At 35.2% G+C, this 21098-nt stretch overlaps 1 protein-coding gene across 5 annotated transcripts in view; it reads left to right on the top strand.

Annotated features, from left to right (window-relative positions):
* The window catches only part of PPP1R1C (protein phosphatase 1 regulatory inhibitor subunit 1C), a 165024-nt gene that overhangs the window by 89360 nt on the left and 54566 nt on the right, over window positions 1-21098 (top strand). For all 5 annotated transcript variants that reach the window (XM_064372849.1, XM_012468604.3, XM_064372847.1 and 2 more), the window contains 2 exons: window positions 11661-11698; window positions 13921-13981. In XM_064372849.1, the coding sequence (XP_064228919.1) occupies window positions 11661-11698; window positions 13921-13981 (99 nt within the window). The remainder of the gene's footprint in view (window positions 1-11660; window positions 11699-13920; window positions 13982-21098) is intronic.

Here is a 21098-nt window from a genome sequence, read left to right as displayed (position 1 = left end):
ATAATTAAACTTTGGCAAAAACTGGAGTATAAAACACGTGCAAAACTGACAGGAAATTTCAAAAGAAAAACATTTTAATATAGAAGATTCTTTCCACTTCATTTATTAATCAATCTCAGTGTACTCTGCATACATTTCCTAGAGTATCGGTCTCAGAACACATTGGACTACAATTTCTTCCAGCTTTTATTACAGCAGTCAACATTTTCTCTTGAGTAACTTTAAAAAGAAGGGAATCAAGCACATCCTGCTTTAAGACAAAAACAAAACGACAGCAGCTGAGCCTGTCATAATCCTTGGAGACACATAGGCTGGATGTGAAAATAACCTATCCTCACCCAAATACTTTGAATTTCATGGGGGAAATTGATGGAGAAAGATGCAGCATTTGTTTTAAACACTAGCTCAACAGAAGAGAAAAGGAAGTGGGGACAGAATATATGCATGATTGAGACTTTTATTCTGCAATCTTATTAGTATTTTCTGGGCAAAATATGTTCTTAGTGCCTATTGAAAGATGAAAGAAAAATTTAAATGCTGACTAGTGTTTAAAGTCTGTGGAATTGTAGTGATCACTCTCTTGTTACAGATTGAAGGATGTGGGAAGGTAAAGAATCAGCCTCTAGTAATACTTATCAGGACTGCTGTAATACTGCAGTTTAATTAGTGATTTTCCAGTGCAGACCTATACAGGGAGAAGTTGTAATATTCATAAGACTTAGCCATGGTTTTTTCTGGTAACTAAATATTACCACCACATCAGTTGCAGTATTTCCATTGATAGACATTTTTTTAAAAGTCAAGAAATTATTTTATCACCATACTTCATAAACTTACATGGCCTCTATTTTTTCAATTTAAACTTCAGTGTGAAAGGATGTTGAATTTTCACAGCTGTGCTAGGTAACTCCCACTGCCTTAGAAAACAGACAACACTTCTTATAAATTTTACTTGCACATAAGAGTGAATTGTGGTGACATAATGACCTCTCTACATTTATTCCCACTCTTTAAATACAGTTAAACCATTTGTTATTTGGATATTAAAGTATATATGAGATGTATTAGTTTTAGTGGAGATTGAGAGCTAGTATTTTACAAAATCCTTTTTAAAATTGTGATAATGCAATGATTAATACTAAATATTTTTCTTATATTTTTGACAAAATTATTGTGTCAATTGTAGATTGATGATTTTTAAATAATAAATCTGATAGAAGTTAAAAGTATCAAATATCATTTTATCTAACAAAAATGTTAGCAACATAAATAAAAATTTAGCTTTTGGTTTTTCTTCGTAGTTCCAGGTAATTCAGGAAATTCATCTAACCTCTTTCCTAGGATTAGTTTTAAGCGATAGAATAAAGGTAAATTTTCAGATAAAACAAGTGTCAATGAAATGGTCAGATAAAACATGTATTACTGAACACAAATCTAGTCTTTGCCATGCAAAGAAGAGAATATTGGGAAATCTCAATTTCCTTTCTCCTATTAGAGCAGACATGCTTGGCTCTATCAGCTAATAGTTATTTTTAGACAATGCCAAAGTAAAGTCTTGATAAGTGAAATAATCAAGTTGATTTCTTTTGTGTGTCATGTCATCTCACACAGCAATAGTGGTTTTGTGAAATTTACTTTGATTTTGGTGAATTCTACATAACTAACTGGTTTAGGATGGCCCACAATCCTGCTTTCTCCTCTGACACTCACTGCTTGGGTGTCTGACGTTAATATGACAAAAGTGAGGCCATTGCCCCAACACAGCAGGCTGCCACTTTGCTGGTTATAAATTAAGAAAAAGATATTATCCACTGAATCTTAGGAATAGGATTTATGTCTTAACCTTTTGGTGTAAAATTAATTGAAATCACAAAACATACAATTTTTATTAACATGTTCTAATATTTTTAGTAAAATAAAATCATAATTTATTGACAGATGACTAGCATAGACTGACTTCCCATCAGCTATTAGAATAGCTCCCAAATGAGTGAGCCAGAAAAAAAAATCATATGTTTGAATTCTAAACAAAATGTAATAATATGTTTCCCTTTAAAAAATTTTTTCTCTTTTTTGATACTCTGTGAAAATTCAGAATAGGGAGGAAATTGAAGTTATTTTGGAACCAAGGAAAAACAGGCTTATTACACAAAACAAAAGTGTATGTTTTTTAAAAGAAAGGACTTTTATGTTCATAATTTCATCAGTTCAAGAAAGATATTTGTGAAAAAAACAAACCAATTCTGCTCTTAGAGTAGGATAAAATTAGAGCTTTGGAAACAATTGTCTGCAGTTTCTTCCATCTTCCATTCTGTTTGGAGATGTATAATCTACCTTGTGGTAAAAATTGTTTTCAGCTAAAATGTTTATAAAATGTACAAACATTTGTTTTTATTCACTTCGAGTGAATATTTTATCTTTTATTTTTAAACACTCTGGAATGTATAAATATGTCAATTTTATTCATCGATAAAATAAAGCTCATTGTAACTATTGATCTTTTTCAATTGTATGAAAATGGCTGTATTTCGTCCTTTTTGAATACAACCTAGTGAGTAGAAAATTAGTTTTATTTACTTTCATGCCTTTGCCTTTGTTGTTTGTTATTGAAGATGAGATTTTTCCACAGTTAATAATCATCTTTTCTAGCTCTTATTACCCTTGATATTTCTCTTTAAATGTGGTGTTATAAACTTTTACTACTATGGTCTGGGCTTAGAGTTATTTTGATTTACTTTCTTGGCATCTGTTTTATTTATAATATTTATGTATCTTTTCACTTATAAAACATTTTTTAACATTCCTTTTATCCTGTCATTCTAAATCTGCTCTTTTATATGTTTTTGCAGATCCTTAATCTCTTTCTTATGTCTGTTAACCTTTGTTTCATGTCTTTCATATCTTTATCTTTTGGTATTGGATTTGGGTAAATTTCTCAGTAACATTTTTGATTTATTAATTTTCTCTTAAATTATTTCCAATCTTGAATTTTTGTTGTCATAATTTGTTTCTTTTAATTTTTAATTTGGAAATAATAAATGATTCACAGGAAGTTTTAAACGTAGCCTAGAGAGGTTCCTGGTTCCTTTCACTGAGATTTCTCTACTGGTAATATTTATGGTACGATAACAAAACCATGAAATTGACATGAGTATAATGTGTGTTTATAGTTTTATGGAATTTTATCACATGTAGATTTGTATATCTACTATGGCAATCAAATAGAATTATTCCATGACCACAAAGTTCTCCTTTTTGCTACCACTTTATAGTTATACCCACTCCTTCCTCCTCTCACTACTCTTGATCCCTGGCAACCACTAATCTCTTCTTCATCTTTAATAAATAAATGTCATTCAAGAATGTTATATAAATTAAATTACACAGTATTTGACCTTTTGAAATTGGACTTTTTTTTTTCACTCAGCATAATGCCCTTGTGTATAGTTAGGTTATTTTGATTTTTATCCACTGTGCCAAGGTGGTTATATATTTTTTTGAGACAGTCTCGCTCTGTCACCCAGGCTGGAGTGCACTGGCATGATCTCAGCTCCCTGCAGTATATACCTCTTGGGTTCAAGTGATTGTCCTGCCTCAGCCTCCTCAGTAGCTGGAATTACAAGTGTGTGCCACCACACCTGGCTAATTTTCCTATTTTCGGTAGAGACAGGGTTTCACCATGTTGGCCAAGCTGGTCTCGAAATCCTGACCTCAGGTGATCTGCCTGCCTTGGCCTCCCCAAGTGCTGGGATTACAGGCATGAGTCACCATCCCTGGCCAAGTGTATTTTTTAATTGGTATATTTGGGCCATTTATATTTAATATAATTACTGATATGTTAGGACTTACATCTACAATTTTAGTTTTCCAGTTGTCACTTTGTTTTTTGTTTCTACTTTATTTTTTTTGTCTTCACCTAGGTTACTTGAACATTTTTATAATTCCGTTTTGATGTATCTATAGCATTTTTGACTGTATCTCTTTGTATAGATTTTTAGCAATTGTGCTATTATACATACATGACTTATCACAGTTAGCTGGTGCCAACTTTTATCAGAGTGAGTATTGAAACTTCCCTCTAAGTCTCTTTACTTCCCTCTAAGTCTCTTTACCATTTCTTAGTTATATGATTGTCTTAAATATGTCCTCTATATAGGTTAAGAGCCGTAATTTTTTATCTACTTGTCAAACATAATTTAGACAACTCAAGAGAGGTAGCAAAGCCTATGATATTTACTCAAATTTTTGCTTTTTTCATCATTCTTATTTTCTTCCTGTTGTTCTAAGACTCCTTTTTAAAATCATTTTTTTTCCTGGTTAGAGGACTTCCCTTGCCATTCATTTAAGGTATGTCTGCTAGTGACAATTTCTCTTAGTTTTCCTTCGTCTAATGGTGGATAAAGGAAAACTTTATTTCTCTTTCATTCCTAAAGGATGGTTTTACTGAATATAGAATATATAGTTGATATTTCATTCAATACTTGAAAAATATTGTGCTGCTTCCTTCTGGCTTCATGATTTCTCATGAGAAATTGCTGTTTTATGAGTTTCTTTTTCCCTATTGGTATCATCTCTCTCTGGATACCTCATTACCACTGGATAGCTGTTAAAGTGCCATCTTCCCATTTGGATTCCTCCAGCAGAGCTGGGGAAGGAATATCATCTTATTATCACTGAGTAGTGGTAAAAATCCAAGATTCCGTGTGGTCTATATTGATACCATGAAAGAGAGTCTCATTACCTCTAGCATTTCCAATTGGTCTTCTCTAATTATTTCCCTGCAGAGTGGATGGTGAGGAGTGCCTCCTTACAACCAGATGAGCATGAAAATCTAGGTTCTCTACTCTGTTTTTTCTTACAGGGGTGGTGATGAGGCCATGTTTCTTTTCCTTCCATATCTGGAGTAGAGCAGTCATTGTGTACAAGTTTTTGCTACGTGGTCCTCTTTCTGGTCCTTTGATGAGAGATAGTAGGCTTTCTTGAAAGCTTTTAAAAAAAATTTTGGTCTGCTGTTTTTAGCATTTACAGGTTCCCAGTTTCTCTAGCATGCAGTAAAGGATATATGAGTCAAAAAAGAAACCCAGGGAATTTGCTGCCTCACTGCTCATGTCTCCAAACCACCACTGGTCTGTTTTCTTCCTTCTGCCGTGTGTGTGTGTATATGTGTGTGTGTATGTGTGTGTGTACAGACTATACATATATATTTGACTCTCTCTCTCTCTTTCTCTCTCTTAGTCTAGGCTAGAGCTTTTTTGCCTTTATTGAATTTTTTATTTTCATGACTACATTTTGAATTTCAAGTTTTTGTTTTTACATCTATCTGTTCATGTTTTCTTTTAGCCATTTTTGGTTTCAACTTTTTTTTATTTTTAAAAATGGATATGCTTTCTTCTTCATCTCTCTGTAAGTCCCAAATATATGCATTTTGGAGACATTTTAAGACTGCTCTGATTTCATTTCACCTGGAAGAATTCATCTTCCACTTGCTTTCTAAGGAATATTAAAAAAAAAAATTTCCTTTTCTTCTTATGTTTTGAAATTTTAATTTTCAACTGCTTGTGAATGGGAATTTTCTCTCCTTTATGCTCATTCTTCCTTATTAATGTTCTGGAGTCTTTCTTTATTCAATACTATATACTTTTAGCCTAGAATGAGATCTTAATTGGGACATCAAGGACTCCTGCTTTATGATGATACTAGAAGTGAAGCAGAGGCACTCACCTAGCTTGTGGCGGCTTGTTCTAAGATGTCCACTTTCTCCCCTCTTGCTAGATACACAGATGAGTCAACATAGATGAGAGAGCCCTGCTTCCAGTTCCAGGCAGCAAGTTAGGCCTTTGTCACTTTTTTCACACAAAGTCAATCCTGCTGAGGGATTACAACTTCTAGTTGCCTCAGTCTGCTTCTGGATCTAAAGACTTTCAAGCCCATGGTTTCCAACCTGCTTATTGCATTTTTTGCTTTTCTTGTATTTATGGTCCTTGGAGATGTTTAACTAATTTTCAACTGTGGCTTTATCTTTTTAGTCATCTCTTTTTGTATTTAATCTGCCTTTGCTATTGCTTTTGAGCAGAAGAGTCTTAAAAGCATGAACTTACAAGACTGTTTTTATTGGAAGCTCTCCAATTTCCACTAAACTGACTTTTCCCCCTTACATTTCCAAAATAGCTGCCTAAAATAAAGACTCAAGTGACCCTCTGTTATCTAAATTCATCAAAAGACTTTGGGGTTTGGTCTAAGAAATTGAATATCTTCTTACCAAAGCCTACTATATATAGGTCAGTGCTCTTCAGCAGCCAATATCCTGAATAAATCATTTATTTCCATGGTTTTCATTATTGTCTAAGGCTAGTTTCTATAAAATTATATATCTGATTTGACTTTGTCTACCACTTATTTTTAATTTGTCTTATACATATTGTCCTCAAAATAGAAATCTTCCCAATCGCTAGAAACCAACAGAGGAAAGTCATACATCCTTATTTTCCCTCTAAGATTCCCTTTGAGCCACTTAGGCAATATTTATAAGAATTTGAGTTGTGTAGCATTTGAACCTAGTAAATTGATTTTTAAAAATGGAAGTAATGTCTTCTGCCTTAAAAAGTTTGCAAACCGAACACTTAAAAACTGTTAAAAATGTGTATTTAGCACCTACTATGAGCAAATAATTGGACTACTATTGTAATTTGGAATACAGAGAAGCAGTGAATAGATGGTCTGGTTTTATGAAACGTAGGCATTAAGATAAATTTATTTGACAGGTTGTTATTGTGTGTCAGCTAAGCTATTGTGCTAAGAGCTGTGGAAGAATCAAACATGATGGATAATCCTCATTTTTTTAACAGGTTACGTGGGAGATAAAAACACTAATGGGCATGATAAAGGGTATATGGTGATAAGTTCTATGAGACAGGCATAAAGGAAGTGCTGTGGGTGTTGACTGGGGGAGGGTTGAGTTCCAATTGGGCATCGGGGAGACATGAATTGGGAAAGATTTCCCAGGAGAAATGCCACTTGAACAGAACTCTGAGGGATGGTAGTATTCAGTATGAGAGCAGGAGTTTTCCGGATATAGGGAATAAATTCACAGAAGCAATAAGCTGGGGGATATGTTTAATCAAACAGATACTAGTGGTCATTTCTTTTATACTTTGTTCCATTCTCTCTCCACATTGAGTAGTAAATATATCAAGGTAAAGTGTTTCCATTATTACTGGACTTATTTGAAAATTGTTTAATTCCTCGTTGTTTCCTCTAACACATTTTTGCTTGCATTAGCTTTCAACAACTTCAACTAAACTTTAAAATATTCTCTTTGTAAGCTAGCTCTTGCCTTTTCTTATATCTCTTTAACTGGCCGCATATAACACTTCCAAATGATATTTTCATGACCTTGTTTTTAGTTATATTATCTACTTTTTAATCATGACTCTCTGTTGCTCTTCAAAATACACACAGAATTCTGACAGTAAGAACAAAAATGTACTCTTAAGGTGACTTTTATTTGTATTTAGTGATGTTTTATTTTTCAAGTTTTTATTAATGGACTTAATTTCTTAAAGAGTTTTAGATTTACAGAAAAATTGAACAGAGGGCACTTTAAGTCCCATGCAGCACCTTCATCACACATAGTTTCCCTATTCTTAATATTCTAACTCATCACTATTAAATTGTTACAATAAATAACCCAGTATTGATATATTTTATGAAATGAAATCCATAGATTAGTGAGATATTTTATAATGCCCTTTTTGTCTGAGCCAGAATCACAACTGGGATACCTCATTGCATTTAAATATCATGTCTGCTTAGGCTCCTCTTGGCTATGACAGTTTCTCAGACTTTTCTTGTTTTTCATGACCTTGACAGTTTTGAAGAGTACTGGTCAGCAATGTTGTACAATGCCCTTGTACTGGGATATTATCTGATGTTTTTCTCATGACTAGATGGGGCTTAAGGGGTTTGAGGAGGAAGATCATTGATATAAAGTGCCATCTTCATAGCATCATATCAAGGGATCATACTGTCAACATGATTTATGACCTGTGTTGACCTTGGTCACCTGGCAGAATAAAGTTTCCCCACCATAAAGATAGTTATTTCCGCCCGCTCGTTTTCCACACTGCACTCTTTGGAAGGAAGTTACAGTCTGTACTTAAGGAACGGGAAATTATGCTCTCATTTTTTTTATTCCTCCAAACAAACATATGAGAAAATGAGGAAGACAGAGTAAGAATTATTATGCTTCCTCTTTCTCATATCACACATGAAGAACTCTGTAGTTGGGGAAGATTACGTGGCTTAAGTGTGGCCACAACAGACAAATAGAAGAAACAGTATTAGATACTATGTGTGCTCTCCAGTGCTTTCTCCAAGACAGATTTTTCTGCCAGCCTCAACCATGGCTCCTTAGGTTTTCCTTGGTGTTCTCTCTCTGCATTCCGTCCATTTCTTAGTTTTTACAATTCTCATTCTATTATCGTTCACGTTTCCTTATTTTTTGACCATGGTCTTCCTGTTTCCTTTGCTCTTACACTTCATTTTTGTAGGCACTTAATTTTTTATTACAACTAGTTTTCAAAAATTGAATGAGATCTTCTCATTGACTGAGACAAGCAGAGGCTGCGTGCTTGTAGTTTATGTGTGTATCCACGTGCATTCTCAGTTTGTCCTGTTCTTTCATGAATTTAAATATCTTAGCATTCTAACTAATCAATACTCAAAACAAAAATTTCTATCTACTTCTTTAATGATGACAGTATTTCTTAAAATGTTGTACCTAGATGAATTTGACATTTTCCTCACAAACCGAGAAATTTCTCCTTTCAGACTAAGTGGTCCTTGAGAAATGAATGGAGAAATATAAACAAGATATGGCTTGAATAGCTACAAATGCCTCTTTCAGAAAATTTACAGTTTTTGATTATGGATAACCTGCAAATGAACAGATTTTGTTCAACTCTACTCCAAAATAATTTTTTTTTCTGGTTTGATGAGAGAGCTAAACAGTATTTGAAACGTATTTCTTATGTTTTATGTGGAATCCAGTTTCCTGAAGACTTCTGGGATTGCCAATGGGGTCAGAATTTGAGGCCCCAAGGAATACCTGGAGATAGTATTAGGAACATTTTGATGTTTTTGTGTAAAGAGCTGGCAATATTTGCATATATTTTCGGAGTTATTCTTTGACTATAACTTCCTTGGTACAAATTAGAGAGACACTGTAATTGTGGTTGTCTGTTGTCCCATTGTATGTGCTCTATGAGCATGTTGTGTGTGTGTCTGTGTGTGTGTCTGTGTGTGTGTCTGTGTGTGTTTATGTTTGTGTGTATTTATATGAGGTGCTTGGGAAGCAGAAAATAAACCTCCCCGATTTAGTGACAATCTATTAAGAAAAATAGAAATACACTTAAATCAGTGAATCTCAAAAAAACTATATTATTGGCTTCCTTTGTACTTTTGTCTGAGTCAATTTGACTTGAAAGGTGAGTTATTTAATTTTTATGTTTTAATTTCATGATAAGAATATAAGACTGAATTTTTTTAAATCTTGCCTTCACAACATAGTTGATTTAATCAGCATAATCAATAACAACAGCAAATAACAAAATAAAACAAAACAAAAACTTGTTTTATTGAAATATTTAATAAGTGAGGCCCTCATAGTTGCCTTGGGAAAACACTGTCTTAGTGGGCGTTGTGAGACAGTAGGAAAAGTAGAAAACTGAATGATTGGATCCCATTGTGTTTCTAAAACATAAAGTTGTAGGTCTTGGGTTGAATTTTATAAACTCCTAATCAAAAGCAAAATATTAAGAAACCCCACTGGCATTTAATAATCTAATGGATCAACTACACACATTGTTACAGTGGATCAGATTTGATATTTAATAATAATGTGATAGCAAAAGCTTTCACATTGATAGACAGGATTGTTCAATTTAGTATATTCATAGCTGCCTGACAATGCCCCACATACTTATGGTGATTGCATCAGACACTTGTGATCGCCATACTAAGTGTCTGCCCTCCTTCATGTAAAGAAAGTACAATTTACCAGAAGTTTCCATAACTTTTTAGCATTTAGCAACCAAGATATCAGATTAGAATAAACAATGGTTTTATATACTATTCCCATTCCTAGCTGTTTAGCCATTTTGTTCTCTTACTATATGAAATATCAACTTCGTGCATGGTTGGATTTACAGAGAAGTTCTACTACATATATGTATATATATTTGTGTATATATATCCACATACATACAAATATACTGCTTTTTTGTCATAAAAGTAATACATACTCATTATAAAAAGAAAAACAGTACAAATGGGGTAAAACAGAATGTGCCATGTAATCACCCCGGGATAACTACAGTTAACATAATGGTAGCTTTCTGTGCATATATATATATATATAGTGATATATATACACATACCACTCTATCTATAGACATCTATTCTTTATAAAATAAAAATACCGGCCGGGCGCGGTGGCTCAAGCCTGTAATCCCAGCACTTTGGGAGGCCGAGGCGGGTGGATCACGAGGTCAAGAGATCGAGACCATCCTGGTCAACATTGTGAAACCCCGTCTCTACTAATACAAAAAAATTAGCTGGGCATGGTGGCGCGTGCCTGTAATCCCAGCTACTCAGGAAGCTGAGGCAGGAGAATTGCCTGAACCCAGGAGGCGGAGGTTGCGGTGAGCCGAGATCGCGCCATTGCACTCCAGCCTGGGTAACGAGAGCGAAACTCCGTCTCAAAAAAAAAAAAAAAAAAAAAAAAAAAAAAAAAAAAAATACCATTCATTTAGTTTTGAAATATTTTTCACTTATATAGCATATGTTTTCATGTCAATACAGATCTACATCATTGTCTTTAAGCAGATATTCTTTAATGAACTCCTCATTCAGTTTTTGGATCATGGTTGGTTAGTTTTTGAGCCTTGGGCTCAGGATTAGGAAAGGGGACCTAGGTCAAGAAGCCAAGAGGCAGACACCATGCAATGTAGATGACAAGGTGAAAAAGAAACGCAGCCTAGAACATCTTCCCGCTATGGAAGATGCATGTGCAAGCACCTCTTCCTCCACCCCACCATTCCTCACAACCCTTCATACACAGCACTGTCATAAGAACCACCCAAGCACTGCCATAAGAAATATTTGATGGAGCAATTAGTTATTTCCAGAGACATATAGAAAGGATGCTGTCTTCACTGTAATCGTGGTGATTGGACTGAGTGGGAAAGGAGATTTGATTTGGATAGTGACAAACTTGAGGAAATTTGACAGATGCTCTCATTAATGGATAGCAGCAGCAGCAGAATCAGTGAGGATAGGAAATTGCTGAAACCTTAACTGTGAGGCTGATGACACCTAAGAGTCGTTTCCCTGGTCCTCTTTCTGGACTGCTGAAAGGTGAGAAATCTGGGATGTCAAGAGGAAAGCTTTTTCTATACCTTTCTTAAACCTTTGGGAGAAGGTTATCTCAGAAGGACACCACCCACCTCTGTCTCCCTCTCCTTCCTAGCTGTAAGTTATGGTTTTATATAAGTATAAGGCAATTACTAAATCATTTTGATATGTGTTGTTGAAAATGTTAATATGTGTATTACAAGAAAGAATATTACATGCATAATACATTATACCTACTTCTCTTACAGAAATAGATGACAAGAGGGTGCCCAACACACAAGGAGAAGTAAGTTTTTAAAAATATTTTGTATACATGTGTTCAAATCCATTAAAAATGCAAAAATTGTCTTGATTTGATGTGATATAAAATATGACACAACTGGAATAAAACTTCAGATTGCTCTTTCTGACTGAATAAACAGTAATATAGCATCATTAAAATCTCTGCCTCTCAGTTACCTTTATTCTCTACTTATGTAATGCTAACCCCTGAAAAAAACTTCTAAAATAAAACATCACTTTTAATGGCAAAATATGGTATTGACAAATTCAATTTATTGAGTGACTATATATACACACCATGGGCTAAGCCAAGTAATGTTGGAATCCCAGAGCAAGTAGATGGGGGTGGAGGGATGACATCTCTTAAAGGGTCTTCTGGTGTGTAGAGCCAAAAACCTGAAGCCAAAGTCTAGGGGGACTGAAGTCCTCCAAAGCCTGAGTAACCAGATCTGAGGAGTTCGCCTAGAAATGTATTAAGATTTAAATTCAGCAGGGTGTCTGAACGCTGTCACTCCCTATTCCCTCCAAATGCATGTGTAGAAGTTTTTGTAGAAAATAGGATCCAGGAGAGGACAGGGAAGTATATAATGTTGAATATATGGAACACGAAGTGAATAAACCTGTTCCCAGAAATGAAATAAATATTGAATAGGATGCTATGCAGAGTTAATAATCAATTCCCAAGATCGCAGGAGGAGGCATACAGCAATACTTAAATAGGAAAATGTAGAAAGGACAAAATATCAAATAGTATATCACAAGACTTTTCTGAAAATTTTGTGAGATAGTAAAAGTGGAAATGCTTTGAAAACTAAACTCGTACATAAAGTAGTTTTTATTAATAACTTTACACTGTGTTACTAACGACAATAAAAAATTTCTGTTGAGTTAATTTTCCATTTGATCTCTATATATGTGTGTGGAACTAAACATTAAAAATCCCAGAAGTGATTGCTTCTCAAAACCAGCCAGATGTGACAGAAAAAATAGAAGTGCCCCAGAAATGTCAATCATTCACGTATTTAACATTAATGTAGAGTTCCCCTGTCTACACCTGTGCATAAAATACAGGTATCACAAAACTCTATTCTGGAGAAAATTGCTTGTATTATTTACTCAGCTGATATGGATTTGGTAACTGTTTTATTGAAGTTTTTAGTTTTTAATTGATTGCTTTTGCATTAGATAAATAACATCTTGATGATACCTTTAAGGGCAATTAATCTTTAATAGGTATGAGGAAAGATGCCTCAAGGTCTATTTACAACAATATAAAACAGTTTCTCGTTTATTTCAAACTTTGTACATTATGTTATTCCTAATGTGCATAGCAAGCCTGGAACAATCTTCAAATAGTATGTTGTAACTATTTGCACTTGAACTTTTCAAAGTCAAAATAATTGCTCTAGACACTAAAACTCATTGATTAATACCCCTTCCCATGCCACATTAAAACAAATCAACATACTATTAAAACGCAGTCTTTGCCAGTTTCTAATTGGGGTAGATCATATAATTTGTTAAATGAATAATATGTATATCTATTATATATAGCTCTATGTCCTTATCTGTATTTTGACCCTGAAATAAGTTCTTATTTTTGTCATTTTGAAATGCAAAATAACTTTATCCTGATCCAATAATGCTTAGATAGGAGTGTCACATAGCAGTTTTATTAGGAAAGAATTTACATTTTGAACATGTGAAGGATGTTACCTCATTATAATTCAAAGTAAATGGAGGTAATAGTTGAACACGCCAATTCAAGAGGGTTAGATTGCTATTACTTTCCGAGGATCCTCAGTGTCCCTCCTGAATCACTCAATAATCCCATGAACAGATACTGTTATTCCATGGACGTAGCTTTTGGAATATACTTTGTCATGGAACTCAGACTGTTTTTCTCTTAAATGAAAAGGATTGGTGTCTCTTTTTCTCTTTCTTTTTAAAATAAATTAATGTTACTAGGTGGGAAAGTAAAATGATTTCAAGGCTGCTGTGAATGAAGAATCTTAAGATTAAATAGACCCTACTCCATATATCTCTTAAGTCTGTAATATGACTGAACATATATATATAATTTCTCATTAATGAGATTCTATTTTATGGCAGAGAGAAATCGGAAAGCTTTTCATAATGGAACTGTATTTATTTCCCTCACAGGTCTGATGGCATTGTACTTTGTATCCAAATCTAAGGCTTTTACTTTTTTCTCTTTCTCCACAGTCACAGAATGCATCCCCTAAGCAAAGGAAGCAGAGTGTGTACACACCACCCACCATGAAAGGTACTGTTCAGGTACTGTTTCGGGTTGTCATGAGTGCTGAATCATGGCTGGTTGGCCATCTGTTCTCTAGGATCACACATTTGATCATAAGCTGGATCTAGTCTCAGCTCTGCAACTTGGCAGTGTGATGTTGATGTTCAGTAAGACACATTATCTACTTAAAACTTAGTTTCATCCAGAGTGGAATATGGGGTTGGACAAGATATAACTAGGGATCTAAGGATTTCAGTCTAGAAATTCAGAATTTCCAAAATAATGACAAAGATTTTTTTTTTAACCCCTTCTTCACACACTTCCTTAAAAAGATATTTCCAGAAGCCCTAATTACTCTTGCCAGTGTTGGCAGATGATTGCCATTTTTCTCTTGGTTTGTAAAGCAAAGCAGAATAAGTTTAATTTCAGGGAGACTGAATATGAAGTGTTGCCTCATTGTCTTATGTCAGGAGCAGCTCTAAGAAAATCAAACAGCTATTCGCTGTACATGTAACAGCTGTTGAAACAACAACTAAGAATCTAGTTCAGATTCTGGATTTTTCCCAGAATTTTCTCCAAAATTGGAACGGCTAAAAGAAGACCCAGCAGTATCTTGACCAACATCGGGTTCCAGGGAAAGCATCTCTTACTTCTCACACTGAAATGTTCCTGACTTGAGGTAGAGTCTGTCCAGTCCACTAGCTCATGTTTTTTTCCAGTCTGGTGCTTGGGCTGTGGGCCTGGTGGTTGATCATGCTCAATTTGTCCAGCTCAGTTTCAACTGCATGAGAGGCCAGCTGAGCAGCTTCCCCTGGAGTCTGGAGAGAGGGCTAAATTGGGAGTGAAATTTCCCACTCTGTATTCTCTCTAGATTTGGGGCCTATTCAGGGAGGCAGGATATAAATGAACACATTAATAGCTACTTTCAGTAAACTTCCTTCCTCATGCAGCTATAAAACACCATGTTTGCTTGTTCATAAGACTGCAGTACATAATACAATCGTCGGCATTGTACTTTATTCTAGGGTAATTATTGAGACTACTAGGCATCTCTCTCTGAAGACAAGTTTAAATTTTAAGGGTATTTCCCCCATTGTAAGTGATTTTGTACTTTCAAGACACATCAGTTTTGGCATGAGTGGGCAACAAGGAAAGATATATGTTCACTCATTTAATTATTTCCTCTGTTTCCTGGAATAATGAAAAAAAAGAAAAGAAAAGAACATTATTTCCTCTGATCTATTTTCGGTTTGCTTAAGCTAAATAAAGCGATACTGTTCTCATGTCCTCAGAGAATAATAGTATTATTTTTAAAGGAAAATCTTAAACCGAAAGTCTCAAGGGCCCATGGTGTTCATTATATTTATTTCTCAAATATCAAAAGAATGTGGGATCCTAACATTTAGGGAAATTAGTCCTATTAGACATTTTTGCATAAAGCCTTATACTGTCAAGTCCCCCCAAGATGCTCATTTAATGATAATCATTTGTGGTCATAAGTTAATGGCTTGAGAAAGCACAGTAATTATTTTAAGAGGATTTCAGGGTATTATTACAAGTCATGTAGGTTCTCATTTATAACCATTTATAACTTCCCTTGGAAGTCCCCTGCTTATGATAAAATCAAAAAGAAAGCTAAATTCACATATTTTATTTGGTTTACCTGTCCCTAAGAGCTAGAAATAAATATTTTAAGACAAAATTAAACAATGGTAACCCATGGCACATTGTGGGCACATTAAGAGGCTTCAGTTATAAGAAAGATGAATAAATAAAGGAAATGTTATTGAAATCTTAAATATGACACAATTGCTCTGAAATGTATAATTCTTCAAATTGCAGTGGAATGGAACATGCAATTATTGAGTGTAAAAACATTTGCTGAGGGCACAGTGGTACATGCTTGCAGTCTCAGCTGCTTGGGAGACTGAGATAGGAGGATGGCTTGAGCCCAGGAGTTGGAGGCTATAGTGCACTATGGTCATGCCTGTGAATAGCCATTGCATGCCAGCCTGGGCAACATAGTGAGATCCAGTCTTTAAAAAAAAATTGTAAAATGAAAAAAGGGATTTGTACTCACAGATTCTTGTTTCCATTTGTGAATTTTTAAATGACAGATAGCTAAATATTTCAAGGTATCTATTAGGTCTTTGTCTTATGCTAAGTTTTCTTTTTCCCAGTTGAAATATCTTGATGTCAATTATACCTGTCATTTAGTTATTTTGCCTTCATTCTTGATCTTCTAATAAGTTCTACTTTGCCTATATTATTCTAGAAGTGCATCATTCCAAATGAACCTAATAGTAAGATGTGTGCTGATCAGAAACTTGTGGAGACTTCAATTAAGCCTGAAACCTCCTTCAACCCAGATACTTTAATTGTATTAAGGCAACCCAAGATCTTATTAGCTTTTGCTGGCAGCATTACATATCGTTGACAAATAGTGAGCTGACCATAAATTCAAAATGTCCAGGTATTGTACAGGTACAGCTTTCCATATTATTCACCATGTATTTTCTATTTTTATGTCTTTTTTTTTTGGAGACAGAGTCTTGCTCTGTCACCAGGCTGGAGTGCTGGAGTGCAGTGGCGCAATCTCGGCTGACTTCAACCTCCACCTCCTGGGTTCAAGAGTTGCTCCTGCCTCAGCTTCGTGAGTAGCTGGGACTACAGATGTGCACCATCATGCCCAGCTAATTTTTGTATTTTTAGTTGAGACAGGGTCTCACCATATTGGCCAGGATGCTCTTGATCTCTTGACCTCATGATCCTCCCCTGCTCAGCCTCCCAAAGTGCTGGGATTATAGGCATGAGCCACCGCACCCAGCCCTTAATTTTTTTTTTAATCAAAAACTAAGACAGTACTGTCATCCCAATTGAATTCTTTATTGTTGGAGACCGGCTGTTACATTGGCATGTTATATTTTATATCCTGATTATATGATTGATTCTATTTTCAACTATCTCAATTGTGTGTCGTCACCGAAAAGAGAAACCTATGTTGTTATTTTTATCTGGTCCATAACAAATATATGAAACAAAACACAGCTAAAAGAGAGACCTGCAGCCCATATATCCCCCTCCAATTCACATTGATCTCCTTGTTGCCACCATTTAACCATTTATCAAATAGATTTATTATATCAGGGTTCCATTCCTTCACCAGAGGTTATCATCAGCACTCCTATTAGATACATTGCTTTATTTCAGATACCTTGTGCTAACCATGAGTCATAAATTTATGATACATATTATGCATAAAAATGACAGAAGTTGAAGTTTGCATAGAAAGCAGACTTTTTCATAACCTTTTATAGTATAGTATTTCATGATTATATACATAGAAAGTTCAGATTATCAGAAAAATGATAGCTGATGACTAATACTCATGCACACTTCTCTGGTGTTTATATAGTGGTCAGCCTTGTAATTTACAGAACAGCCAATTAAATTATTGTTGGACAGCTTGAATCATGTTTTCAGAAAAGTGGATTTGAATGTTAGGACAGGAAATGGCTGACTCATTTCTATCCCCATTTTGTGTGTGTGTGTGTGTGTGTGTGTGTGTGTGTGTGTTTTACTGGAAAGCAAATGCCTTCTACTGAAGAAAGCAAAGTAAGTGCTATTGATTTAAACGGAACTTTGAACATTAAACAAAGCAGCTGACTTAAAAATGACTTTGTAGGGCAGGGCCTGTTAGTATTGCATTACCATTCTTAATGCATAGCCCGTCAGATTTTTCACTTACTTCTGAAAAACATCTTTTTCCTCCCAATCTTTGTAATTTCTTGTAAAACCTTCAGTGTCTGGATATTTTTCTTCTATGTCAAAAAGACTTCTTCTGGTATGTCAAAAAGACATATGCTTACAGCATTTTAACACATAAGTTTTTTTCTTTCTCTCCAAGGATGGCTGTGATCTTGATATTTTTTTTTCAACCTCTTCTCATAATAAAACAATAAATACAAATACAGAATAAATCAGAGAGCAAATCAACCAGGCCCAATAAGAAGGCTAACATGGATTTTGGAGGGTGGAAGATGAAAGTGGCAAGAATGGCAAGAATAAGACGTACTTCAGACCACCAACTGAAGCATGATCTTCCAGTCAGGGAAAACTGCTGATCATGGTAATTTATGAGACTAAATATGAAAGGACATGGCCTTTGAGGGACAAGCCATCATGGTTCAAACCTCAATGCCACCACTTTTTAGCTGTGCAACCTTCAGAAAATCAATGGGTTGTTAACCCCAGAAAACAACAACAAAGAAAAATATATTCAAATATGTTGAATGTATTTGGGAAATAGAAATAAAGATTATGACCAAGCTGCACAGTTATGGCCAGCCACATATGCATCTGCAGAGGGAAGGGAAAAGGGAAGCTTTTATTGGCACAGGGAGAAGTTCATGTAAGCTGCTTGGAAACAGAGTTTATTGGTTTTGGACACTCAGAGCCAGAATTGGCATCAGCTAATTGCCAATATAATTAAATGGCAGTTTAGTTACATTGCTGGACATACCTGTCCAGTAATGGCTGCAGATGCCATTACTGAACGGTATTCTTTTGAGAACATCTTATCTGAATTGCAGTAGTCCTAAAGAAAGTATTTCTTGTGAGGTTATTTTAGAAAGTCCCTGAGACAGTCTTTATCTCAGCCATACAAGCATGAACTCTTTCTTTTTGCTTTAGTGTGTTGGACCTGACAAAAAAGCAATTTCATCTCTAGTATCTGCAATTTTCACATGGTTAGCCTGTCTCACTTCTCTCATGGGGAAAATGAAAGTGATGCTTACCACACAGGATTACTGTAGGGACTGAATGAAACAAAATGTGTAGAGAACATGCTTAGATCAGGCATTCAATATGTGGAACTATTTTGAATAATTACTTGAGCCCTGGATTGAGAGTGGTGAATAGTCCTCGATGTCTGCTTCACCCTGCGGCATGAAGGAATGATTTTGGGAGAGACGGAGGAGAGATGAGAGAACTTCCAGGAGAGTAAAATAGCTTTATTCTTATCCCAGTAGGAATTGAAAAGTCAGATTTAACATATCTAGATCTAAAATACACACAGATTATCACACTTGCAACATTCACTCCATTTTTATTTAGCACTAAGCCTCAGACAGATGTGCGAAGTTTATCTTCAACATTTTGCTTCCTTTTAAACAAATGTGGCTTTTCCTTCATTTCACCTAGCTCTTGTCCTCAGACACTATGTCCCTTATTTTCCAACTATTCCAACATTCCTATCAGAGGTACTGATATTTAAATTAATAAGTCTTATATTTCAAAATAGCTGAAGAAAAAGGTGAGAGCTGATGGTAAATTTTGGGTTGCTATAGCAGATTATGCAATAAATATTTCTTGCCAGGGGGATGAGCACGAAATCATCACACCATATAAATGCTGCCTATACTTCGGCAACATAGGTAAATTAATCATGACTGTGTTGGAATGTGACCAATTCACTCTTCCTGATTTCAAATCTCCTTATAATTATGACTCAAAAAACTCTCAAAAGGAATAGATCAGCTGTAATATCCTGCTCTTGTTACCTATTGCACATTGAAAATTGAGGGCAGGAAGAGAAGGCAGCAAGATCTCCCGGGCTTCTCCTCAGGCCATCTCCACCACACTAAATTCCTTTTAGAAACACTCCTGATCCTCTGTGGGTGTTCTTCAGGTATTCATCACATTTGCCTTTCTAAATCTTGGCTTTTTTTATCTGTGCTGGCTTAGTTTATTTACTGTGTAGGGTGGGGCTTATTTATGCAACTCAGGAAACATTTTAACAGATTTCTAGATAACAAGGAACATTCTAAATATATACAAGTCTTGCTTTCTTTTTTTTTTTTAAACCCAAGTATGCTTGTATTTCCAGACCCACTTCCTTTGCTTCTCTTTAATTTCTTCCACTGAGTTTTATGCTCATCTTTCCTCATATCTTTGGATGTGGAGGGTGGGGTCAGGTTGGAGAAGCAATTTGAGGATGTACCTTTCTTGAAAGTCACTAAGATGTCTTTTTTTGGAGATCAACATTGAGAGAGAATGAAGGAAGAGGAAAATACCAGCAAGTATGAGTGAACTTCATCTTGTATGATGTTGTCATGGATTATTAGGTTAAAAGGTCTAAAAGATCTTGAGATCAATCAAATTGCAAATTTAAAATAGAGTCCAGCAACTTAATTAATTTCATGTGATTCCATTTAAACATTTGAAAAGGAGAACACCATTTGTCAATATGGTTCCATTCATTTGTCTCTATATATTTACCTATTTTAAAATTAATCTTTTAAATTTATATTTCTCTGTATAAATAACATAACAGCTTTTAAAATTGCTTTCTATTTGAGAAGCAGGGTAAAAGACAAACTTTTGCATTTGGTTTGAATAATTGAATCATGAATCAGTTTCTTTAAATCTTTCCCAAATATGCAAGTGGCAATATTCAATTGTGTAAGTACTAATAACACACTGCCACAATCACTTAGGAGCCTTTGCCATGTATGGAATGCTGCATTAAACTGATGTGGATGCAGAGGTGAAAATCAAAGCCCTGGCCCTGTGGGAGACCAGTCTGGGGGAAGCAACAGACAAGTGGATAAAGCATGCCATGTTAAGTCCTTTAATAGTGATTTAGACAAAGACATCTGGGGATGGGAGGAGACTCGCCATCGGCGTACTGGACAGAAGGGTAAGGCCACTTTCAGATCACAGAAGGGACAGTCATATTTACACATAAGTCTGGAGAGTAAAATGGAGGCTGTTTTATAAAGTCCCTGAGACAGTATCTCAGCCATACAAACATGAACTCCTCCTTTTTGCTTTTTGCTTTAGTGTGTTGGACCTGACAAAAAAGCGATTTCATCCTACTATCTGCAACTTTCACAGGTTAACCTGTCTCACTTCTCTCATGGTGAAAATGAAAGTGATACTTACCACACAGGATTACTGTAGGGAGTGAATGAAACAAATGTGTAGAGAACATGCTTAGATCAGGCACACACAATTGGAAAAGTGGCATGCATGGCTCATACCATTACCATTCCTTGGGCTCATGCAAACTTGCGAAGCATTTAAGATGATGCCATAACATGAACAGTTAAATTCTGCATGGACCATCACGAAGACCTTTGCT

This window comes from Aotus nancymaae, unplaced genomic scaffold (genome assembly GCF_030222135.1).
Source record: "Aotus nancymaae isolate 86718 unplaced genomic scaffold, 86718_ANA_hifiasm-v0.15.2.pri h1tg000008l, whole genome shotgun sequence".
Taxonomy (NCBI): Eukaryota; Metazoa; Chordata; class Mammalia; order Primates; family Aotidae; genus Aotus; species Aotus nancymaae.
The sequence above is the reverse complement of the archived record's forward strand: the minus strand, read 5'-3'. Positions and strand labels throughout refer to the sequence as shown.